Source organism: Lepisma saccharinum, chromosome 23 (assembly GCF_977018435.1).
Source record: "Lepisma saccharinum chromosome 23, izLepSacc3.1, whole genome shotgun sequence".
Taxonomy (NCBI): Eukaryota; Metazoa; Arthropoda; class Insecta; order Zygentoma; family Lepismatidae; genus Lepisma; species Lepisma saccharinum.
This window is the reverse complement of record NC_139251.1, coordinates 9,774,637-9,801,697: the sequence shown is the minus strand read 5'-3', so window position 1 is coordinate 9,801,697 and position 27,061 is coordinate 9,774,637. Positions and strand designations below refer to the sequence as shown.

The following is a 27,061-nucleotide window of genomic DNA, read 5'->3' as shown; positions in this document are numbered from 1 at the left end:
CCCCTTGATTACAAGGCGATGACACTACCACTGCGCCATCGGGAAGGCACTCAATAGATTTAGACTATGATGTAATACGTATAAAATGTGTTTCCGAGTGCAGAAATCACAAATAACAGGAGATATTGGATCCCAAAGTATGGACCGTGTAAGTTAAAATAAAACCTACCTCATAGTACTTTCACTGCACAGAATCAGACAGTGTCGGCGATTAGGGGGCGAGGGGGGCAGTTAACCCCCCATTTTTGACACTTTTGCCCCCGCAATATGCTAAACTTTCTCTACCAAGAGATAGTAAACTGTCCTTGCTCCCTCAGTATTGGCACCTTGTCATCCCTAGTTTTGGAACCCAATCGCCGCCACTGGAACCAACAAAGCCATTCAATAGAGGAGAAATTGGGTTGAAGAATGCCACAAAATGAAAATATTTGTAATGTGCTCGAAACATATTGACTATCTGAAACATCATTTTTAAAATGCTGCTACTGAAATTGTATGTAAGGGTGCCCTTACAATGTTGTTAACCCCCTTTCTATATCTCCGCGTGTATGGGGGTGGGGGTTGTGGGTGGGGAGCTAGTTCTTCCCCTCATCTATCAACTAGCATGGGTTAAAAATCGGTGCAATTGAACGAATTACATTAACAATATGCATAATTCACGTAATAAGCAACATTAAAATATGCTGCAATTTAACCAAATATATGACTACAAACATAATCTCTGGGTAAGTTAGATCTTATAAGTTCATTACAAAAATACTTGTGTTGGTGTTGCACCTTTCCCTCTCGATAATAATTGAAATTTTAGTAAACCAAGTTTTCGGTCCCAAAAAATTAGATAATAATACTATTTTATTAATTTAATTGTCTACTAAAATATAAGTGTGATATGTTGAAATATTTTTTTCTGGAATCCTTATTACTTAGTTATCATTGTTGTGAAATTTCAAAAAGATTGAATATTTGTAAGGGAGATAGAATTATTTTTCCAAGACAGTGCAGCTCACTTGGAAGCTTTGGTAATAGAAGAAAGGATGAATCACTGAAAGTTTGAGAAACTATAGAAATGAAACCAGACAAGTTAGAGAAAAAACATGTAGTTTCTCGCCAGCATGAAAGGATTAAATGTGCCAAGTTTCATCAAAATCTGAGAGCATAGGTTCCAAGACCTCTTTTTTTTTTGGTTGAACTGACATGGGATGACATGACTTATATTATCATAGGGCAAATATGTAAACTTTTTAGTGCCTCGTTCTACCCAATGAGTACAGGGAAAGGATTGTAACTATCTTTCATCTCCAATAAGGCTCATGTTTATATCCGTATAGGAACTGTAAATCTGGAGAGATGTATAATTAAAGGAAGGAACTAAATACCAAAACTTCCAAGTGTATTTTCTTGGTCAATGGGGGTAAAACCTACCACTAGAGCATGGTTTCTCAAAATATGGTATGCAGAACTCGTACACGTACTATGTGTTCAGAAAGTAAATACTCGGTTGATGATGGCATTGAGAGCGGAAATTAAAATATGAAATCAATTAAGACCAAATCGTATAATTTCATGCCATTGCCACTTGAAGTTCTTGGAGGGACATACATATTTCCTTTCCTGGAGTGTCTACATGTGTGCTAGAAAGATTTCCGTAGGTAACAGAAAATAAAAGCAATAACGGTCTTAAATTACGCACATCTGAAAGACAAAGAACGAGAATAAAAGTATTCGAGTGATAAGACATTCAAGTAATTTATATGATTTGTTACCGCTGCCGCATAAAGTAGGAGCTGTATGTGAGTGATTAATGTTATCTATTGGATGCGTGTTTGAGCTCCCATCCCCAACGTAATGGAGTTTTTATTTAACTGCCATTTATAAAATGATGCCGGTACGATTTCATTTTCATCTTAAATCGAATTTATTTTTCCTAAATTTCCGGGGACAAATTTAGTACAAGAACTTTCACTTTTCCTCTTCATCTATTGTTTATAAGAATTAATGTGACAAAGGATGGACTTTTGTATGGCGTATTATGTACATAAAATCTTTGTCCAGTGTCACAGCACATGGCCGTATTTAGAGAGGGACTTTGGATATCCAAAGGTTCACCCCCCATCCCCCGAAACTTCTGACATGTTGTATTAATGGACGTCCAGGAACCAAAATCAGTATCTCATATTCAAAAATTTATTCGAAGTTTTCAAAATACAAGGGTAGACAATGCTGAGACGATCGATGTACCTTTATCAATTTCATCATATCATCTTTCATCCTCATATTTGCAATCAGCTAAAAGTAACAGAAAGCGAAGTAAAGTAGGCCAAACCAATCAAATGATCGAGCTAGAATTTTCAAACATTTGCAATTCCCGAAACTTGTGCAAACAGCTTTTTTCTCGGAATCACAGCCCACCTCCATTGCTCCATTTTCACTTCTGCTGTTGTCTTTCCAGTGTATTTTTCTGGTTCTGACTGAAAAATGGGTTTGGGGTGTCCCAAAATTGCCTTTCCGACCTTTAAGTTCCCCCATTTGATAAGGTTTTAATCCTCCTTGACAGGAGTTCAAACCTACGACCTCCAGCTTCGTAGCGCGTTACGTTCACCACCCTCCACCCAGCGGCCTATGTAGTGTATACATGCAGTCCTATAAAACACGTACTTAGTGCATAGCGACTGTCGTCTGTCGACTGTTTGGTAAGTATAAGAACAATTATGAGCATCGGGAGGAGAGGATCGAACCGAACCGATCCATGGACCCCCTGGAATTTGCATAGTTTATTTCAAGATACAAAACATTTTTACTTTTAATAAGAGAAATAACAAAACAGTTTTATTATTAATAAGAGAAATAAAGTTCAGTTAGTATTCGAACAGAATAACAAAAATAAAAGTTTCATTAGATCGAAAGAAATAGTGTACATTAAAGAAACCATTATATATATATATATATATATATATATATATATATATATATATATATATATATATATATCATAATCTACCATTTAATCGAAATAATAAATGGTTCCACAGTTTTGAAAATTCCATTTTTTTAAAATAAAATGTCCAGCTGTCTCACTTTGAAAGCTTTTATTGAACAACGAATATAAAAGATATTAACAAAAGAGAATAACTACACATGTCGTGTACTCTAACTGTATTAAATGTAAAATATACAATGTAAAACAGCTATGCTGTTCATCTGGTGGATCGAGAACGAAAGTCTCCTTACGGATATAATACCAGCAATAATAATAATAATAATGAAAATTATGATAATAATAATGGAATTAAATTATATAAGTTTTATGGTATTTTGATTAACATTGTATAATAATATTTCTTATTATTGTTATTATTTATATTATTGAAATTTGATCAATGGTCTGATCCCTCCCAAAAAATTTTGTTGAACCCAACCCATGTCTACGGCCATACCATAGAAGGAATTAAATTCCGCCACCAAACTGATTTGCCGGAACAGAGTTCCGTTGTATTCCGGGCCTGCTGCATATCTACTTATTTAATGAACTATTCACATTTCCATAAAGTGTAAATATTTATTCAATTTGTTCAGGTTTTCAAACGGGTGGCGACAGCCCCCACCTTGGCATGTATATTTACGTATGTATGTGTGTGTGGGAGGAAGGGGTCATCCCCAAAGAATGAACATTTGCAAGCTGAAAGAGAAATTCCCCTTTTAACCTTCCCCCAAACAGGTATCACTCAGGCACGGACAGACGCACAGATTTACAAAGATAACGTATCACCAAATAATGAACAAATAATGCATCCCTGCTACTGTTTCTGGCACCTAGAAATGTGTGTGACTCATTCTTTTAGATGTCCCTGGTTGATGTGATGTGGGAGGAGATTTTCTTGATCTTAGAATAAACAGTAGTTTCCAATAACTGGATGTTCTTGACCCATCCAACTAGAGCCCACAGGCCATATAGCACAGATTAGACACACACACACTCACACTCACACAAAAAGAGGCAAAGTTGAAATGAATGATTGCATGGAAATTACTGCCAATACGTATATGCAATAATAAGCACATTAAGCTCATATACACTAACACCTGTAATACAACTCTAAAACGTTGCCAGAGTATCCGAAATATATATATATATATATATATAGCGATCTCGGAGGGTGAGGGCGGTGGAGGGCGAGGGCGAGAGCGATCTCGGAGGGTGAGGGCGTTGGAGAGCGAGGGCGAGAGCGATCTCGGAGGGTGAGGGCGTTGGAGGGCGAGGGCGAGAGCGATCTCGGAGGGTGAGGGCGGTGGAGGGCGGAGGGCGAGAGCGATCTCGGAGTCTGAGGGCGGTGGAGGGCGAGGGCGGTGGAGGGCGAGGGCGACTGCGATCTCGGAGGGTGAGGGCGGTGGAGGGCGAGGGCGACTGCGATCTCGGAGGGTGAGGGCGTTGGAGGGCGAGGGCAAGAGCGATCTCGGAGGGTGAGGGCGGTGGAGGGCGGAGGGCGAGAGCGATCTCGGAGGGTGAGGGCGTTGGAGGGCGAGGGCGAGAGCGATCTCGGAGGGTGAGGGCGGTGGAGGGCGGAGGGCGAGAGCGATCTCGGAGGGTTTGGGCGGTGGAGGGCGAGGGCGAGAGCGATCTCGGAGGGTGAGGGCGTTGGAGGGCGAGGGCGAGAGCGATCTCGGAGGGTGAGGTCGTTGGAGGGCGAGGGCGAGAGCGATCTCGGAGGGTGAGGGCGGTGGAGGGCGGAGGGCGAGAGCGGTCTCGGAGGCTGAGGGCGGTGGAGGGCGAGGGCGACTGCGATCTCGGAGGGTGAGGGCGGTGGAGGGCGAGGGCGACTGCGATCTCGGAGGGTGAGGGTGAGGGGAGGTTGACTCAAAATGAACACCTCTGGTCAAGACTGGTTGTGGAGGTAAACTAAGCTCAATCGCAACTTCCTGAAATTTTCGGGTTTGAGAGGGAGATTTCAGAAATATCTTCTTTGTGTTCGAAATCAACCTGTCCACTTCAGCAGTCAATCATGCACAAGAAATGTTAACCGAAAGGCAATATCCTAACTCAGCATGAAATACTTTTTTCTCACACTTTTCTCAATCAGCAATGTTGAAACATGCATGAGTTCAATATTACTTAAATAAGGCGAAAATTATTCACATAATAAACGGAAGAAAAATAAATGCCAACAACGTTTTTTTGGGAGAAAAATAATTTATACACATTTTTTTAAAAAAAATGTCATATTTCATTGAAAAAGGCAAAAAAAGGCATTGTAATTAAAAATAGGCAGTGGGGTCCCAAATAGGCAAAATAAGCAAAATGAAAAGGCTTCCAAAACATTCGAAACAACATAAGAAACTTATATATAGAAAAATTTTATCAATATATGCAGTAGATAAAAAGAGGCATTTTGCCAAACTTCCAGGCTCTAGTAATAACACAATAACTATTTACTGATAGGTGCAGATTATAATGTTAATATGAAGAAGAAGACAACTTGCACGTTGTCAGGATCTATATGAAAGATGTGATTGTTGTAAGAGTTTTGCACCAGTTATGAACTTAATTCTTTCAGAATAATTATTATGCGGACAGTATTGTCAAGATTTGACAGAATTTATTTGAATATACGACAGGATTTGTCAAGTGAGAACATTGCTACATCACTACAAGAAGATTCGACCGAAAAATGAGTTGGAAGGCAGGATATGCCACAAAGTTCTTCGCAGGTTATGTACCTGAAAATCTGTGTAGGAAATTTTGAAGGTTATTAATCGAAATATTTGAAGTGTCAGTGTTGTGTAGAGATTTTTCTCAGTGAATCAACTTAGTCCTCATTAACAACACAGCATTAACTTTTTGTTCAATTTGCTACAGTACTGGCAAAGCTACTCTTAAATCTGCAAAGGCAAAACTTGTTACGTTGCACATCATTTGTGATTTCTTGTTGTGTTCTGTGATTAGATCGCATTAACTAATAATTGAAGAAAGTATATAAACTGCTTCAGTAAACTATTATTACATCGTCATTAGGTCGAAGATAGTTTGCTTTCAATTGATAAAGAAGAATGACATTAACAGCTCACTGCTAATCCAGAATAATGTCACAATTATACATGTACTGGAATCTGAGTGATGTTTATCAGAATGGTGTTGTTTAAACCAGAGTATAATAATTCACAAGCTACAGAAGCTAAACTGTTCTGATGGACTACCAAAGAAACTGGCTGTAGAAACTACAGTTGATATATTCTTAACCTTTTACCGTGGTTTGTGGAATATACATCACATCTACGCAGTTTACGTATTAGTAATCACTTAACGCGGTTTGCGTATTATTCATCACCTCAATGTGGTGTGCAAATTATTCAACAATTTAACACAGTTTGCATGTTACTCAACAATGTAATGTGGTTTGCGTATCATTCATATACAAAACACAGTTTGCGTAAATTTAATCTGGGAAACCCATTTGAAGTCTATCGACAGTTAGGTGCATTTTTACATACAGTGACTGGCAAGAGAATCAGATATAAGATGACAGACACTACATCAATAGAACCGAGGATGAATTTGGACTTAATATTTGAGTGTAGTACATGAAGTACAATGCAAGAGGCATGTAGGATATCACCTTGATTATTACAATGGACCGATGGTCAAATTTCTATTTTTCTTATTAAACATGTACTTTGTAAGTTTGTTTTACACAACTGGATTTTAGATGCTAAAGGTTCTTACATAATGAATACATTTTAAATATTTTTTTGTACTCCGTGGAGGAATGATAGGTGCATATTATAATGTTAAGATGATGAAGACATCTTGCACGTTGTCAGGATATATTCTGTTTTGTTGAATTGGAAATATGTTGGTAATGGGAATGAATGGTGAATGCACGGATTGTGTATAATTTTGTTTGCTGTTACTAAAACCAAATGCATTAATAACGAAGACATTGTACACTTCACTCTAGTGTTCAACAAGGCGCCCCTCAAGGAAGTATGTTGGGTCCACTACTATACATGATTTACGTAGCTGATTTCGACCTCACTGTCCAATATTGCCACTATGCTGACGATTCCCAAATCTATATTCAGTGTAATACAGAAAACAACGATAACGCGATGACCAAACTTCAATTCAATCTTGATGCTATAACAAATTGGTCACGGAGAAACTCCATTCAATTAAATCCATCAAAATCTTGCTTCAAGATCAGAGGAGCTCATGGTACCCTTAAAAAACTTCATAAAAATGCACCTTCTCATTCAACTCTCGGCAGTATACCACTAAGCGAAGTGGATACAAGCAAAAACTTGGGGATTGTGTTCGATAGACACTTAAATTGGGAGGCACAAGTCGAATTTATTGTGAAAACTGCATGGGGAAACTTAAATCATTGTATCATTTGAAAAATACTCTGGACGCTAATGTTAAAGATCGTCTTATGCAAGCACTCGTCCTATCCACATTAGACTATTGTGCTCCAGTGTACAGTAATATATCCCAGGGCCTAAACTATAAACTTGAAAAAATTCAGAATTGTTGTATACGTTTCCTATTTAACCTAAACAGAAAGGAAAATGTATCCCCCTATTTAAAGAAACTTTCTTGGCGCTAAACATTAACAATAGAAGAAAATACTTCAACACTCACCTTGATGCACAAAATTCTTAAGAGTTGTGCCCCGAAATGCTTATCCGATAAGATCTGTTCTCGTAGAACATTAGCCGAACATAATATCCGCAAGAAGCACAATCTAAAAATCCCCCAGCAACTACATTAACCTTCATATGTTAACAATTGCACCTCCATATAATGCATACCTAACCAACCCCCAACACCCCCCAACCCCCGCACACACAACGAACTACCGAAGACTTATTACTTATCTTTACTCTACAGTATATATACTAATTTATTCAATGTATTATTTTATCATTGTATAATCTCTATATTATCTTTACTGTATTATCATGATCATGATGTGTTTTTTTTCTTTTTGTTTTTTATTCATTTATTGTATCTTTGACAAGGGTTGGTTGAAAAAACGGCCCATGAGGCCGAAACATGCCTGCTTAAATAAAGACCAATCTATTCTATTCTATATAAATATACAGCGTGAGCATAAAAACACTCCCTGGTTTCAAGATGTCATAAATCTAATATCTTTCTTTTCAGAATCGCTAGTTGTGAATTCGGTAGCTAGAGGGCAGTAACATCGAAAATGGCGTTCACTCCGCAGCACAGAAGCTGGTGCGTGTTAGAATTTGCCAAAACAAGCAGTGTTGTGAGAGTGCAGTGTGCATTTCAACGGAAGTTTAATGTTTATCCACCTACACACAAATCCATTCTGCAGTGGCATAAAACATTTGTTGAGAGAGGATGCATTTGCGATCAAAGAAAAGAACATTCTGGCTGACCGTCCATCTCTGAGGAAATTGTGGAGCGTGTGCGAGAAGCCTTTGTATGCAGTCCCAGAAAATCAACACGTCAAGCCAGCAGGCAGTTGCAGGTGCCACAAACTACCGTAAGCAAGATTTTACGTAAGTGTTTGCGTTTTCACCCGTACCGGCTGCAATTGGTTCAAAAGTTATATCCACAAGATAAGGTAAAGCGACATGAGTTTTGCGAGACTATCCACACTTTAATGGAGGACGATGAAACCTTTCTGACAAAGATCAATTCTAGTGATGAGGCAACCTTCCACTTGAGTGGAAAAGTGAACAGGCATAATGTTAGGATCTGGGGAAGCGAGCATCCGCATGCCACTCTTGATGTGGAACGTGTTTTTGTGCAGTGTCAGAGCATCGAGTGTACGGTCCGTTCTTCTTTGAGGGGCCAACAATCACAGGTGAAAGCTACTTAACAATGCTACGTGACTGGTTAATTCCTCAACTTGCTGCAGCTGCAGAGAGAGGTGACAAGATGGAGTCCCACACTGGCATCAATCTGTACGCAGCTTTCTGAATGACAACCTCCCACACCGTTGGATAGGACGAGCTGGATCCAATGATCAAAATCTATGCAAGTGGCCCCCACGATCACCGGACATGACAGTTTGTGACTTTTTCCTTTGGGGGTTCGTGAAGGACCAGGTCTATGTACCTCCACTACCCAAAACCTTGAATCATCTTCAGGAACGCATCAGTACAGCTGTGAACTTCATCACACCGGATACGCTTGAGAAGGTGTGGTTGGAGCTGGATTATCGTCTCGATGTTTCCCGCGTACATTGAGCATTTGTAATTCCAATGAACACCACGAAAACTTTATGAGTTTTTACAACTACTGTGAACATTTCTGTAAAATACTACTTTTGGTATTAAAGTTATACCCTTTCAAAATCAGGGAGTGTGTTTGTGCTCATGCTGTACATTCAATAAATAACCAGAAATATTTTCTTTGCAGAATCTGTTATTCGAATGGAATACAACACATGATAATTATTCCACGTAGTCCCCCTCAAGTTCAATGTACCTGCGCCAGTGCTCCAGAAGCCTCCAAATTCCACGTGCAAAGAATTATTTTGGGCATGTGCGTAACCAGTCATGCACTGCTGCCTGGACTTCATCATCCTCGAACTTTGAGCCACTAAGAGCGTCTTTAAGTGGGCCAAAAATGTGATAATCTTAAGGTGCCAGATCCGGGGAATATGGGGGTGGGGTAAGCAGATGAACTTTAGGTGGTAGCTAATGTGACTCTAGTAGTGTTTGGTCTCGCGTTGTCATGAAGTAACAGGATGCCACTGGACACCAGACCACGTCCCTTCTTCAAAATTGCTGGTTTCAAATTTTCACGCATAAGGTTTGTGTATGTCACACTGTTTACATTTTGACCTCTAGGCATGTAATGTTCAATAATTGTTCCCTTATGATCCCAAAACAAAGTCAACATGATCTTACCAGCACTTCCTTCAGCTCGCACCTTCTTGGGTCTTGGAGATGAAGAAAGTCGCCACTCCATTGTAGCCCGCTTTCGATCAGGTTCGTAAAAATGTACCCAACTTTCATCTCCCGTGACAATACGGTGAAGAAATGCCTCCCTTTCAGCCTTATACTGTCGCAAAAGCTCCCCCCGCACACATCCATTCCCCTGTCTCTCATTTCTGGTGTCAAATGTTTTGCAACCCACCTAGCACACACTTTCTTGAACATCAGTACATCATGAACAATATGGTGGGCTGATCAGACACTAACGTCCATCTTTGATGCCATCTCACTCACCGTAATACGCCTGTTTTCCCGTATCAACTTGTCAACTCTCGCAATGTTGTTCTCCGTGACTGCAGAGACAGAGCATCCTGGACGTGGTGAATCTTGAACACTTGTTCACTTGTTACACCCTGTTTGAACTTCTCTGCCCACTCGTACACTTGTATTCAACTCAAACAGCTTTCACCATATTACACTGCCATCAGACGGTGAATTTCGATTGGTTTCAACCCTTCAGCTAACAGAAATCTAATGACACTTCGCTGCTCGAAGTTGGTGCAAACCTGCAAGGGTGCCGCCATCTTGTTTTGTGCTGATTCCCAGCACCCCGTTTGCGAGGCAGACGTGCCAGGCCCATCTGTTAATAGTTCTAGGATACCACCACAAAATAACAAAGAAACACCAAACATGGTCGTATTTTCGATTTTTTATACAACTTTTCCGGTTATATATTGTAGTTCATCATTTTTTATGGCTGCTCATCATTTACCAAACACACACTAAAATGCAACATGAATCACATCAGAATTTTTCACAATCAAAATGCTCATATTTGCTATTACATTACATTTATTATATACCACAACAAAAGGGAAATTTCAGTTGTTCCAAAATCAATAAGTGATTCTGGAAGTATTTTCAATGTTGATCATTGAAATTACATCCATTTTTTCCCATCACGTCAGGATTTTTCAAAATTTCACAAAGTTCTCAAAGTTCGCCATTACATCACATTTATTACACAACACAACAAAATAAATTTATGCAAGGGAAATTTCGGTTGTTTGCAAACCAATAGGTGATTCTGGAAGTATTTTGAATGCTGATCATGCAAATGAAATACCTTTTGTTCCCATTGCATCAGGATTTTTCAATCAAAATTCTCATATTTGACATTCCATTACACCTATTACAGAATGCAAGAAAATAAATTTATACAAGGGGAATTTTGGTTGTTTCCAAACCAATAGGTGATTCTAGAAGTATTTTGAATGGTGATCACGGAAATTACATCAATTTCTTCCCATCACGTCAGGATTTTTCTCCACATCACTAAGTTCAATCAACCCACTATATAACTACATTGAGTATTGAACATTCTGTGAAGGAAATGTTCATGCAGGATTTTGAAAATAAAACTACGTAATCAAAGCCCATACAATTTGCATACCAGTGTGTCCTGTGAAGGTGGAAGGTGGATTAAATGCATACAATTCTATATGCATTTACAGTTCAAAATTGGGAGGATTTGTATTGTACAAAATCAATATTTTACCACCATTTAAACAGTGCCATCTATCAGATAAACAGTGGAACTACACATTTTATTGTAAAATTAAGGCACTTAATATAGTGCTGTTTTCTGAAAAAATAGACGTGATGGATAAAAATGGATTTCATTTTTGGAATCAGCATGTTGAAATTATTCAGAGACAACAGTCATCTGTGACACATCCAAACCCATGTCATCTCAATTGCAAATTACCAATGAGCACACATACTATTTGCACCAACCTTTGTGTTTCTGCAGCCGGAGCTTTTGCTTTCGGGGTGGTGGCTCGTACTTTGGCTTCAGTGCCCTTATTCTCTCGGACCTCTGCACCAGCTCAGATTCAAATTTCTTGCACAGATCCAATAGTTTCTGGGTGGCATTCATTACCTTCGGGTTGCTAAAAAAAAAAAGAAAATAGAAAGTGATTTACAGTGTAACATGATATGTAGCTTTACTGTTGACAAAAATGGAATATCGAAGTACATACACCTCATTGTATGACACAAGTGAAAAGTTGAGAGAGAATCTAACTTGATTCTTGATTTTCATTAAGAAACAAACAAAAAGAAAGTAAATTGCCTTACAATGTTGCACCCACAATTCCACACAGGTAAAACAGCAATAGCAAAAAATTAGGAGTGCCAGGGCCGGCTCGGTACCTCATAGAGCAATTGCACAGTATGCAACAGACATAGGTTCAAGTCCTGGTCAATCCTGCATTTTTCGTGAAATTTCTGCACAGAAAGAGAGTACTGTTGTAAAAATATAGACTGTCCTCTGTCCAACTGACCTTTCCCTTCACCGTAAATATTTTGTAACATTGTCAGATATTTCATTAACAATATTTGAACCTTTGTATTTAACTGCATGCTTTCTTTTGAATAGTTGCACTGAAAACCCAAAAGACTGAGGGATGTGTACAATAAATATAACTCCTATGAATAGTTTGTGTCCCGCATCGTGGCTATGCGGTCTAAGGTATCAGGCTTTGGTCTCCGAATAAATTACGTCTGCAGGTTGAAGTCTCCTGAGGAAAGCTTAACAACTTTTCTCCTGAGATTTCGGCCCGTGTATGGGACTGGTGGCCGCCCACAATTGTGACAAAGTTTGGAAGCTACGAATGAGTAGCGTAAACAGATCATGGAAACCTTCAACGACTGGGGGTTCGTTGTGCTGACCACATGTCACCCCATAACTGGTTGGATGGTGGGAGCGAGGCCAGCAGTCAGTAGGTAGGCCCTGGCCCTCAAGGGCTGTTGCACCACACATTATTTATGAGTAGTTTGTACAAAATTCTACAGATGTATTCCTCTTACAAATCAACAATAACAGTGTAATCATATCTAACAATGGTCTCAGGGAGTCTTATAAGTAAGGATTCTTATGCAGGCAAAACATGCAATATATATATATAATCAATATTTGTATTTGTATTTTTGTTATTTAGTATCACTTTTCTCATACTTTTGGTTGATTGATTGAATTGTTGGTTTAAGTCCACTTTATGCACAGTAAGGCTAATTGGGACTGGACCTATAGTTTAAAGTGGGATTCGAACCACTATGAACCTCCATCGGGACTTGAACCTGGGACCCCTTGATTACAAGGCGACGACGCTACCACTGTGCCATCAGGGACTGATACTTTCGATAATTGCAATGATAACAATGAGTGTTACGATAAAATTGATGAAGGGGAACTCACAAAGAACACTCATGCCCAGACCGGAACTTCAATGGCAAGATTGAGTCGGGGCAGGGCATATAATGCCCTTGGTCTCCATGCTGGCATAGATAAATATGTAAAACAGGGTGCGAAATTTCCGGTCGCCATTGGCGACCAAAAGTTTTGGGCTGGCGACTAAAATTTCGTTGTTTCAAATGTGTGTCAAACACACCTCAAGACTAGGGATGGCCAGATCCAGATCCTGGCGGATCCGAAATCCGGATCCTAAAATTATTCGGATCCGGAATTTTCAGATCCGGATCCAGAACTTTCGAATCCGGATCCAAAACTTTCGGATCCGGATCCGGTACTTTTGGATCCGGATCCGGTACTTTTGGATCCGGATCCATTTTGCCATTCCACATGCGCTTCTTTGGAAAGTAAGAATGTGCTTATAACATATTGTTACCTGCTAATATACATATATATATATAATATACATACACATATAATGTTATATATATATATCGAGTGTGTGCGCGCGTGCGCGATTTGTAATTAATTAATACACTTACTAGGGAGGTCTAATTCTTCCCCTCCGATTTCCATGAAACTTGGCATTTGTATAGAGCCCCCCCCCCCCTTCAAATGTCAAGATGAGTAGAAATTGAAGTGGGGATCTGACCCCGAAACCACGTAAATATGGTATAGGAAGAAACACCTGCCAAGTTTCATGAAAATCGGAGGGGGACCCAGGGGTCAGATCCTTACTTCAATTTGTCCTCATCTTGACATTTGAGGGGATTTTGCCCCCTAAAACAGTTTTTAGCTGAAACAAAAAAAAACACATAATCTCTATACACCTGCCACGTTTCATGGAAATCGGAGGGAAACACAGGGGTCAGATCCCCACTTGAATTTGTCCTCATCTTGACATTTGAGAGGAGGTTGCCAACTAGAACAAATTTTTTGCCGAAACAAAAAAACACGTATTTCTTCATTTGGGCCCGTTTATACACACACCTGCCAAGTTTCATGGAAATCGGAGGGGGACACAGGGGTCAGATCCCCACTTCAATTTGTCCTCATCTTGACAATTGAGTGGGTTTCGCCCTGTAAAGACTTCACCTCTTGAGAGAAACGGCAGAAGTTATAGAAGAAATTCTAAAACTGAGTGATATCCACATGACTATTAGGTGGTTAGGCAGCAAAGAACGTGCAAAAAGAGCTCTCTTGCAATCATGGAAAGCTGTTGTGACCCATCTTGAACAGGTGGCCCATAGAAAAGACAATGATGGCGCTAAAGCTAAGGATTTGCTGAAAAGTTTGAAGCAATTTAAATTTGTTAAGCTTCTGTACTTCCTTTTGGATTTCTACAGGAAATTGAACCCTTTAAGCGTGGCACTACAAAATAAGAATCTTTTGATTTCATCTCTGAAAATAAGAATTGAACACTGTATTTCAGTTTTTGCTGACCTGGAATCTAATGTTGGACCAAGCGAACAAGATTTCTTGGACCATGTATCCATTTCAGGGAAGATCAGGGATGTTCAAGAGTTTCATACTGTTAGAGGAAACTTAATTAACAATGCGAAGGTGTACATCACAGAAACATTGCCGTCTATGTCAACAGATGCGATTGCATCTCTGCATGTTTTCGACACCTTGGGTTGGCCTCCCAAAGAAATTATTCTTCAGTTTGGGATAGAAGAAATAAAGAATATCTACATATACTTTAACCCGATCCTTTATAATGAGAAAATGGATGTTCTGTCAGCAGAGTGGACAGAATACAAACTTTTGTTTCCTTCTCCAGCTTTGAATCAGACGCTGGAGAAGATCCACAGTGCCGATCCACAGTGCAGAGTGTTCAGCAAGATTCCCCAACTTGCTCCAGATTTGGACATTTTGTGCTGTTCTACCAGTGAGCACAGCCTCATGTGAGGGAGGTTTCAGCTGTCACAACAGACTCAACACTACTTACAGGAACTCTCTGAAGACTGAGACACTGGATGATTTGCTCAGAGTTTCCGTAAACGGACCCCCCCCCCCATCCTTCCTGTCAGAGTTTGACCCAGCAGCTGCGATTGATAAGTGGTACTTCAGTGCAGAACGACAGCGCTACACACAAACATTAATATTTAATAATTGCTCATATTTTTATTATTTATCAATATAAAATAGTGGCGACCAAAGATTTTAGTCCGGCGACTGATTTCAAACTTGAAATTTCATGCCCTGATGTAAAATAAAAAAATATATCTAATAGAAAATATGTCTATTTTTTGTAGTATATCTTCATTTTTATGCTACTTTCTTAAGATATCTAACAAGTAAATGTAATTATAACAAATTAATTTCTCAAAATTTTAATTTCAATATTTATTTTTACTTTGAAACGGTGAATGTGCTACATAAAAAAGGTAAAGTGCTCCCCTGTGCTTAGCACTATGCCATGAAAGCGTATAGGGGGTGTGGGGGTAACACTACATAATGTGCCAAACATTCCAAAATTTATGACCACATTATACTGATAACATGCATAACAACAGTTTTCACTGTCAGCAGCAAGCTGGTGTAGCACAATATTTTTCATTGTAAGACATAGATTTCCAAAATATATAACAATATTCTCATTCAGTAAACATGTGTAGTAAAGAAGATGCAGTAGTAAAGAAGAACGTACAAATAGTTTGGATTTTTTACGGTGTTATGGATTAAGACAAGATTAGGTGAAAGTAAGGTGACACGCCCAACAGAATCAGACAAAAATTGCTGACATTTTGGGGAAATCACATTTCAATCTGAAATATACCTGGATTACACATGGAAACCAGAGAAATAGTAAAAATGACACTGGAATTGTATATAAAAAAAAAGCGTTCCAACTTGTCTTTCCAACTGCATGTCCAATGTTTACTTCTGCATGCACCATCTATTTTTCAATGTTTGATGACACACAAATATTAGGGACTTACTGCAAACCATGAAATTCATACAACTTACAACATATTCTGAAAAAAACCTTGCATTATGTAGTGCCTCTTGATTTCATCTTTATCTGCCTTGTCTGCCCATAAGTGAATAAAAATTTCAGTAATTTAAAGATGTGTTATTATGAATACAGAACAATTGCACATTTCTTGTCTGTAAATCATATAATTAACATTAAAGCCATATGCTACTTACTTTTCATCGCGAGCATAGTACAGATCAGCAGGTGATGATCGTGTCCAAACCCTCTTCTCGTGCTCAATAATTTCTTCTGGTTTCATTCGGGACAGCTCTTCCAGTTTGGCTTTCAACTCGTTGTTGCTAAGGAAAGAAAGTTAGGAATTAAGAGCATACATAATCAAATTTACATAATCAGATTAACACTGAAAAAAGGTCTGATGAAATCAATGCTACGGATGGCCAATTCTGCGAAACGTTAATAAGTACATTGAATAATTTAATTGAGATTTAGTTTATCAGCCCCCCCTTTCAATGTTAGTGAAGCTTTCTCATCTTATCATAGACACAGTTTGAATCCAATTATAACTATTTATGGAGAAACTCATGAGTCCCAGTGGTCTAGTCAATAGGGCATCTGACTGCCACATAGGAGACGCAGGTTCGATTCCTGGGGTGGGCGATCTAAGGTCGGAATTTTTCTAGCCTTGTCCTAACGTAAAAAAAGCGGTTCTGGGGCTCACCCAGTCTCAAAATAAATAGGCACCGGGTGCAACCCTGGGGGGTAAAAGTGGCCGGAGTATGGTGCTGATCACTGCACCTTCAAAAGTGGCCAACATCAAGAATGTATGGGGCTCTACCCCCCCCCCCCCATTCCCTAAATGTGTCTTCGTGGCAAGGTGCTATATGCATCGGGAACTTTACCTTACCTTTAACGCAACCGTCATTGTCATGTATAATGAATAAAACAATAAATACATGTAATAAGGTAAACTTGTACAACATTCAATGTTTGAGCTCTTCATAGATTTTCACATAGTAACATTATTACTACGCACAAAAAAATGTTAAATGGTTGTGGAATCTAGTGCATATTTGTATTGAACATTCAGTTAAACTATATATATCTGCTAATTTGGTTGATGACTTGAGTATATGCACATATTAACACTTTCCCTACCACTGTCGCATGTATGTGCTCTTCTCTCTTCATTGTCGTATAGTACAGTAACATTTACGCATTCATGCTCGACTATGTTCTCTACCACAGCCACGATAGCATGTTTCATTTCTTTCTTCTTTTCCGCAGGCAGTTTCTGTTGTAACGTGTAACTCGCGAAACTGATCCTACCTTCTGTTGTGGTTATATGGAAGTGAAGAAACTAAAGTGCTAATTTCAGAATAATTTCTAGATTATTCAAACATGGTGGACAGTGAACCTAGAACATCAGGCAAGAGACTTCAAAATCCAAAGAGGGAAACTTTGACAGCAGAAGAAGTCGAGAACATCTTCCTAAGTGAAGACTATGAAGAAGACATTTCAATTCAAGATTTGGATAGAGTGTTTAGTGTGGGAGAAAGTGTTTCTTCAGAAAGTAGTGAGTAATGTTAAGTACCACAAAGGTCAAAGCCAAAGTGGCATTGTACTGACTACTCTTTCAAGTGGTCTCAAAGATTTTTTATCCATAATTCACGATTTTAATAGTTCAGCTTCAGGAATTCATTATAGAAAGTTTCCTGTGGGTCGTGACAGTACTGAATCTGATTTCATTTTACTTGTATACTCACCAAAGAAATGGCTGGTAAGGTTGTCACTGAAACAAACAGGTATGTTTCTCAACTCGAGTCAGCCGGTGAAGTGTCAACATACTCATCTATTAGGGCATGGAAAACTGTTACGATCGATGAACTGTGTGAGTTTTTTGCTTAACGTTTCTGATGGTTCGAAATAAGAAGTTTTCTATTTGCAAATACTGGTCTAAGGACTGGCTTCTGCATTCAGAGGCAATTTCCATCAGTTATGTCTCACAACAGATACATCGCTATTTTAAGAATGCTCCATTTGTGTGTAGGCTCAATTGTAATGACATTACTTCATTATCTTTGGAAAGGACTCTGTCTGGATGCTGATAATTGGTACACTTCACTCTGTCTCAGGTAGCTTGGGAGCACGTGAACATGCTCCACCAATGAGCACATGCAAGGAACAGGATTGCATGGAGGGGGGAAAGCAACTGCAGTTACCAGCCTTCGCAGCAGCATGTGCTGCTTCGTTCTGCCCACTCAATATGCACAGCCTTGCTCCAGACATAAGAGGACAGGGTATAGCCCTCTTCTGCCAGATACATTACACGATCAGCAGACAAACTCCTGTGGTACAATAAACTGCCCAAGAGAGAGGATGCCAGAAATGAATGCTCCAAAGAAGTTAAAAGGGGGTGAAAGGCAAACAAAGACTATGACCAATATCATGGTTTGTCATTGGCAAGACAGAAGAGAAGTTACAATATTGACTACTTTCCACGAAGATAAAATGGCAGAAACCAAACAGGTTAATCGCACCACAAGGGAAAAAATAAAGTAGTCATTTGTGTAAACACAAACTTGTAATTACACCGATGAGCAATTACATTATGAGCACCCTGACACAGGAGCATGGAGAGTAACACGTGACACGCTGGCAGCATGGTATATATTGGGCAGGTCTACAGGCTCGCTGTTAGTAGTGTGTCTGGTGTCATGTTGGCTGCACTCGTGCCACTGTTAAGAGCACGTATCAAAGTGGTGCAATGATGGGCAAACGACGACACGTTGTCCAGCAGTGTGTCGGCAGCGGTTCATTGATGCCAGAGGCGGCTGTCGTGCATTATTTGGAGCGACCACAAGGCCACAGTGTGAGAAATCGCCTACATGTACAACAGTGGTGACCCGGACAATGTTTCACAGCACACAGCTCATTGAATACTGTTGCGCATGGGACTGCGGCGTCGAAGACCAATGCTCATTAGGTAGGTGGTCATAATGTAATGTTTCATCGGTGTATAATCAAAACATGTTGATAGAACTGACATGTTAAATGCCCACAATTTATACAAACTTCACACAGGAAATGCTGTTCCATTGGCTGATTTTCAACTGGAAGTAATTAGGCAACTACTTCAGAAGCACCATACACCCAAACAATGTCAATCTAGTGAGCATTCAGCATTGGATATGCCATTGAGGCTAACAGAAAGACATTTCCCACCTTTGATGCCCAGTACTCCAAACAGGATAAACGCTATGAGGAAATGCCACGCATACACTCACACAGCTCCAGGACCAAAGAAGAAGAAGGAAAGCAGATATATATGCAGGAAATGTGGAGTTGGACTTTGTGTGGATGAATGCTCCCGTAAATATCACTTTCTCACGAAGTATTAAACTTCAAACCTTCCAGGAAAAATTTATTTGATTCTCTTAACCCCCCCCCCCCCAATCACTACTACTTCACTATCAACAGGATCATACCTATATGAGTACAAGTATACTTGAACAACTGTAAGTATATCAGATGATAAATAAATAGATTTTACATTAAAAAAACATTTTTTCCTGACATGGTAATACCAGCGTAGTAAGTATATAACCGAGTTGGTCAGACGGTACCATATTGGATTTTAAGACAGTAGGGAAAGGGTTAATTCTTACGTAAATAAGTCATTTACTCATTGAAAGTTTTATTTGTGGACATTGCTTAAATCATTTCTCCCTCTTAGCTTTACTACGTGGAAGATTTGATTTCTTGGCAAGGAATCATACTAATGATTCTGCCATATTTGTTTTTTATCAAATTTTTCTTTCTAATTCAGCAAGGTGCATTTTATAAGTTATGATGGTTTTATGGGTGGCCTAAATACATTTCTAATTTAGCTACCTTTCATGATATTTTGCGAGTATAATGGAAGCCAATTCTTTTCTTGTTAGTATTTAAATGCACCTGTGAGTTGTTCTTGGTTTGGTATGAAGATAAGACCGACTTGAATTACAAAATAATATATCTATTGTTACTATTATTAAGCACTTGCCTTATTATCACAAGTAAACTCGGGCAGGTGCTAGGTGCACTTTTTATATTATCCCGTACAAACTCGTGAGAGGCTTTCTGCCACGGAGTACAGTAAATATCCACTTGGAAGCAGCAACTTACTCAGTTTGATGCTTGGAATGTGTAGCTGAGTGAGAGACGCCAAAGGCAAGAAGATTGGCAGTGAATCACATTACTACTGCCCAGATTGCAATGTCCATTTATGTGTAGCTCCATGCTTCAGAGTTCACCTCACTGTGCTTATCTTATCTAATAATTTCAGAATTAGAATGGCAAAAACACATGTACAACATTTAAAGGCACGGTATTATGTTTATTTTATTATGATGATAAAAATGTATATCCTTCATTAGTCTGAGTATACTCGGGATAATAAAATTTGTTCATTATATATACACGTTTATAAGTGAGTGAACTGAATTGTTTAAACTTTCATTTCATATATACAATATTTAGAGGCAGTACATTATAAACTGTTTGTAGAAATAACTTTGTTTTACATTATGTTCATGAAAAATGAACATTTTTTATGCATGTGTGTGTGTAGCCAGAGTTAACTTGGAATAATACAACATAATTTTTATATTTATAGATATTCTATCTACTTAGCTATATTTCAGGTAAAATATGTATTCTTAGTAAGGAGCATACAATATAGAAGAAAGAAACAGGATTTTAAAAATTCCAATATTTCGGACTGAATGTTTGAAATTAATTTGTAAGGCGAGTGGTTAACAAGTAGTTATCCTCTGAGTATTATGGGATAGATCTTGTAAAATTGGCTCTAACTCAATAACCAGCACTTTCTTCTGATATATTTCACTTTTACAAGAAATAATGAGAACAAAAGAACATTTTAACATCATGCGACAATCAGGGGTCTAGGGTATTTCAAAATTTTCAGGAAATTAAGACTGACTTTCAAAAATGTGTTTGAGAAAAAGAAATTTAAAAAAATAAGAAATTTGAATTTTCAAAAAAAAAATGAAAAAATATAATATGTAATGTTCCTACAATCATGCAAAGTCACATTCAAAATAGTTAAATATTTCTTTGGATAATCTATATCAATTTCACTAGAGAAATTCAGTTGTAATATCAGCCCTGGACACAAACAGGTTGAAATTTGCAAGTAATTACCATGAAAGATCACTTTATGATGGCATGTCATTTGCATCTCAACATTTTGAAAAAAAAGGAAAAAACTCATAAGATGCATTTTTTTTTAGAAAAAAATGTGAAAATTTTGGAATTTTTTTTCCAATGGCGATGTTTTTTTATTTTCACTGCTGGTACCTTATTGAAGGTTGGGAATCAAACTTACGTGAATTGTTGATACATGGTTGTATTAGGAGATTGTATCGTAATTTTTGATCAGTTGTATTTAGGGGACATGCAGTATGTGAGATTTTTTTTTTAAAAAAATGTTATTTTTTCACAAAATGTTGGGATGCAAGTGACCTGCAAATGACTTGCATTCATATGTTTGATGCCATAGCTAGGTTTCAATAACATTGCAGACTTTTATTGAAAAAGATAAACTTTTATAATTTTTTTTAATATTTCAGTATGTCATAAAATCATCTATATTAATGGAAAAACAACTGAAATTTGTCAATAGTTTAGAAGAGATGATGTGTCAAATGTCATCACGTGGTGCTGGTCCAAGTTATGCACCAGTGGTCCTCAAGAAGTTAATCTCAGCATGACACAATGATACTTGAATTTGAAAATCCATTTTATCGTACTCACATGCACAGTAATACATACCCGATATCTGGAACAAGAGTGTAAACACTACAACAAAATAATACCACCTGACATAAATAACATAATATCCTTCATTATCCTAGTATGTTTTATCATTCTAAGACATAGTGTAGGATGATTTCTATACAAAAACATTTTTTACTGTCAAAATGCAATTAATGAATTTTAGGACGGAAAACTCATCTCTCCATTATGCTGCTATCTTTGACACATTATCATTCTTGATTCATGTGGGTGGATTAGTATTAATCACAATGATGGGATCAATGATCAATTAAATACATGGATACTACACAGATGCAAAGAAACATTATGCACCTGCCCTTTGAATAGAATTCAAGCTTGGGTTCCTTAACCTTCAGCAAATGGTAGCCTCTTTTGACTAAGAATTTGTGGAGTTCTTCTCAGCACCTGGTTTTCAAGTGTGTAGTGTTGAACAAACAAACAAAAATCATAGAAAAACTACTGTACTTACCACAAACAGTTGGAAGTGTTTTTTTTGCTTTTTTTTTTTTGTTTTAATTAAAAGAATCAATCTCTTGTGAGTAGAGAAATTGAGGTATCCAGTTCCGAAAAATCACAATTAAAAGTAGAGAAAAAATCTAAATTTTACAAAAAAAAATCTATTTGGAGAGTCCCTTTGGCCCCCACAATAGACAGGTTAACTTTGTAGCATATTATATTAACTGTACCATAGAGTTGTTTGGGTCAAGTTTGTTTTAAGTTTGCAAAAAATCTTGATCAAAAATGTTGCTGGTTTCATAAAATTTATTACATTATTTTCGACTGGATTTTATGTTGTGTTGTCTGGATCTTTGTTAAAATTTTGTACGAACATCATTAAACCTTTTTCATTACAAGAGACAAGATATAAAAAGTTCTAATCTTGAATATTTTTGGCATTAACCTAGCAGTGGGAACAAGAATGAAACTTTTATCCCACATATAACTTCATACCATGCTATATATGGGTTTGCCTTTAGAGGGGGTGACGGAAAAGTTTTCAGTCATCACAGAAAATGGGTAGCTACGCAAACCAAATGATATTTTTCATAATGTACCACTCATCATTAGTATCATGTCCCATGTTCATGTTTCTAACATTTCTAGTTTTTTGTTGAAGTTGTTGCAGGGTTTTGAAGGGAAGAAGGTGCAGTGATTTATTGAAAATGTAGAAACTGGAGTATCGCCCGGTGATCAAATACCTTCATCTCAAAGGAATGCCATCAGAAATCCCCCAAGATATGCTCAAAACTTTACATGACAATGCCCCTTCATACGTCACAGTCAAACGCTGGGTACAATAATTCAAGCGTGGCACTCAGACCGTTGAAGAGGAACGGAGGTCCAGAGACTCGCAACTGCCACCACCAAAGAAAACATTGCCATTGTTCTGGACATGATCATGCAAGAATGTTGATTGTCAACACATCAAATAGCAGACAGATTGGGCATCTCACAGGAGTAAGCAGATTGCATTTTGAAGAAAGACCTTGGCTTCCCAAAAGTGTGTGCTCAATGGGTCCCAAAGCTTCTGACTTCTGAGCAGAAGTGCACTCGGCAGAAGATGACAAGGGACAATTTGCAACTGTTTGAAGCAGGTGTGGACAAGTTTCTTGCTCGATTCATTATTATGGGTGAGTGCTGGATCCACCACTATCAGCCAGAAAGAAAAGAACAATCGAAGCAATGGAAGCATGCATACCGAAGAAGGCCAAGATCACTTCGTCAGCTCGGATGGTGATGGCATCAGTTTTTTGGGATTGCCGCGGTGTTGTTATTGATTGATTGATTTGGTGTTTTAAGTCCACTTTATGCACAGTAAGGCTAATCGGGACTGGACCTACAGCTTAAAGTGGGATCCGAAGCACTATGTGCCTCCACTGGGGATCGAACCCGGGACTCCTGCTGATGGATTACCTTGAAAGAGGTCACAGTGTTACAGTGACCTACTTAAATGCCTCAAGGTGTAAATCTGAGAAAAGAGGCCAGGCATGCTGACCAGAGTCCTCTTCCACCAGGACAAAGCTCTCGCACACACCTGTGATTGCCATGGCAACAATCCATGACTGCAAATTCCAACTTGTTCCTCAACTCCCTATTCACAGGACTTGACCCCCTCAGATTTCCACTTCTTAACAAATATGAAAAAGCTTTAGCTGGGCAATGTTTTGCCACCCGATACTCCAATTTTTCCATTTTTAACAAATCACTGAACCTTCTTTTCTTCAAGATCCTTTAACAAAAAAATAGAAACGTTAAAAAATATAATTTGGTTTGCCTAGCTATCCAGTTTCTGTGCTAGGTTCAAAACTTTTTCAGTCACCCTCTCGTATGTGCATCATAAACACTTTAATAATATTACAACTTGTGTTCATAAATACAAAAGATGTTACATAAACAATGGATGCTACTTATGATACTTGCCCCATTGGAGCTCTGGCATTTTTAACTATTTTAACCCTTCAAATAACATAAGACAATGTAAAAAAGTAAAGTAGGAATTTTGCATGTCTCAAATACCATGAAATTCAAAGGGCAAAAAGGTATATAGCACAAGATAACAACTAGAATACCAATATAAATATATATGTTACTCAATTAAAATTTAATAATGAAGTTTTATGGAAAAAGATAAAAGTAAAATATGTATGAAATGTCACTTAATTGATCAGAGCACACTATAAATAATAACATTATTCTTAGGCACAATACCATCATGATTATCTCTACTAGAAGATAGAAAAAAATTAATAATTGCAAATTTAACTACATCTATGAATAATACCACACAATCAACATGCATATATAAAGTACACCTCATAGCCAAATCTCGTAAACTTTAAATTTCAGCAAGTTGAACAAATTTGGTCAGTTCCAGAGCAGCACCAATTCCACCTGTGGTTACCTGTCATTGCTTGTCCTTTACAGCCCATAGAAGGTGGTTTGAATAATACCTTGCAAGCCTTGAGGAAGAAAGTATGAGTTTTTAAAATGAGATCTAAAGTAGTGTCAACACAGCATATTCTACGTAATGAAGAGGTTTTTTCGGTATGTCAACAATGTGATTTCTGGATAAGCTTCCGAGCTTTTGAGAGCTAACGTCACTCTCATCTTCATGGATTCAATCAATCAGTTGGGATTGGATACGGCTATTGAATCAATCCCTGAAGATGAGAGTGACGTAGAAGTCTCGAAAACCTATCCAGAAATCAGCTGGTTGACATCCCCAGAAAACCTTATCATTCACCACCAGGAAAGCGTCAAGAATTCCATTCTAGATAAGTTTGTCTATCACTATTTCATTACCTTTATGAAATGTTATTTTATAGTCTGTAATTTCCTCTGACTTATATTGTTACGTATAAATATTCATAGTAATAATAATTTTAAACTTTTCTTTTAAAGGAACATTTGTTTTTTAACTTCTTAAGTGTTTTTCCATCAAAAATAAACTTATATTAAGTTGAATATGGAAATATACCTGGAAAAATATCCAATGAAACACTCTGGTTTGTAATGTCCAATGTGCTATCATGCACATTCAGATGTTACTTCAGATTTACACCAAAAATTTGATCACTCTACAAATCACACAATCAAAACAAATGAACATTATCACCAACATCATGACATCTGGTCTGGGTGCTCGGAAACCACACAATAGGGCTATCAAAATCAATGGTGTCAGTATCACAAAATGATTTTAATGACTAACAGCAGCTGAAACTTTTCTGGAGTTTGAGTAATTCATGGGGTCTCTAAAATTCCACACAACACTTTCAGTACTTTGTACCAAAATTTTGTGGAAATATTAATTATGATAAAATGACAGCTACATTAATATTCCTTTACCTCATACTAAGGTCAGATCGATAGAAAATTTTTGCTAATACCAATAAAGTACAGATTAATTTACAGTTGACTGATACTTTACTGACTCAATATAAAGTTGTAAATGTTCTTGACGAACATGAATGGTTGTAACTAGGTGACTGTAATTAATTTTGTTTTAAAAAACAAGTTGCATATTTAGACATTCACTTTCAAAAATTGGGCTCATATTTTGGGGAATGAAAGATGTGGTAGTACAATAAATACACGTAGGAAAATTAACAACCTTTTACATGCAACTTAATTGTAACGGTTCTGTTAACCTTTAGTACCATGCGTTCATTTCGATCTTCAGCCGAGAGATCGGGAGAAGCGTGGCAGGCGGCGCTGACGGAGATGCCGACATTTGCAGCCTGTAATGCACACTTATTTTTATGGACATATGCAGACATTTATATAAATATTGCAAAAAGGGCACTAACCTGTGTTGTAACACGCAAAAGTTCTTCTGCAGGAAGTTCTGCCCTTATATACACAGATAAATATGCTTTAGAAGCGATGTTAAGAGCCACAGATAATAAAACATTTTAATCATAGTTTTGACCAGTAACGTCCTGCTTAAGTTTATATCCTTGAAAGAGTTTTGTGTCGACGGGGATCGTTTGGAGGTTTCGAATGTGCAACACTGTATCAAGATTACGCTGCAGACGAAACCGTTAACAGTCAATGGTTATCGTGAGCTTCCTTGCAATCCGAAATCTCCGAGCTCGAGTTCTTTGTTCCTTTGCGACTAGTTGAAGACAAGAGCTGTGAATATAGTGGCGAGCAGATGTAAACCAAGAGCGTGTTAATTTCGTACTGTGCGCAAGTGTGTTATTCTTGGTTACTTGCCGTTACTTGTTTGTGTTATTGCAGTGTGTATGTGTGTTGTGTCAGTGAGACGATTGGAATGCCAGCCGCAAGGTTCATGTTAGAACAAAGAATTTTTATGTATGACACTTACGTGAAAACAGACTCGTGTCGAGACGTGTGTAGGCAATTTGTACAGAAATTCCCAGGCGTTTCACCTCCACATAGAGATACGGTTAGACATCTTGTCCTTAAATTACGAGAAACTGGATCGTTAAAGCAAAACTCGATGAAATTTGTGCCGCGTTAGAACGTTCTCCAAACAAACCTCTACGCCGTGTTTCACAGGAGATGGGCGTGTCAAAATCATCAGCACATACAGCCACTAAAGGTAAAGGTAAAGTGCTCCCCTGTGCTTAGCACCACGCCATGAAGGCATA

At 38.1% G+C, this 27,061-nt stretch overlaps 1 protein-coding gene across 1 annotated transcript in view; it reads right to left on the bottom strand.

Moving 5' to 3' along the window:
- The window catches only part of drosha (ribonuclease 3 drosha), a 221,289-nt gene that overhangs the window by 146,463 nt on the left and 47,765 nt on the right, over nucleotides 1-27,061 (bottom strand). The window contains exons 3-4 of the mRNA XM_083144582.1: nucleotides 16,319-16,444; nucleotides 11,707-11,861 (exon numbers count right to left, since the gene is read on the bottom strand). Coding sequence (XP_083000708.1) covers nucleotides 11,707-11,861; nucleotides 16,319-16,444 — 281 coding nt within the window. The remainder of the gene's footprint in view (nucleotides 1-11,706; nucleotides 11,862-16,318; nucleotides 16,445-27,061) is intronic.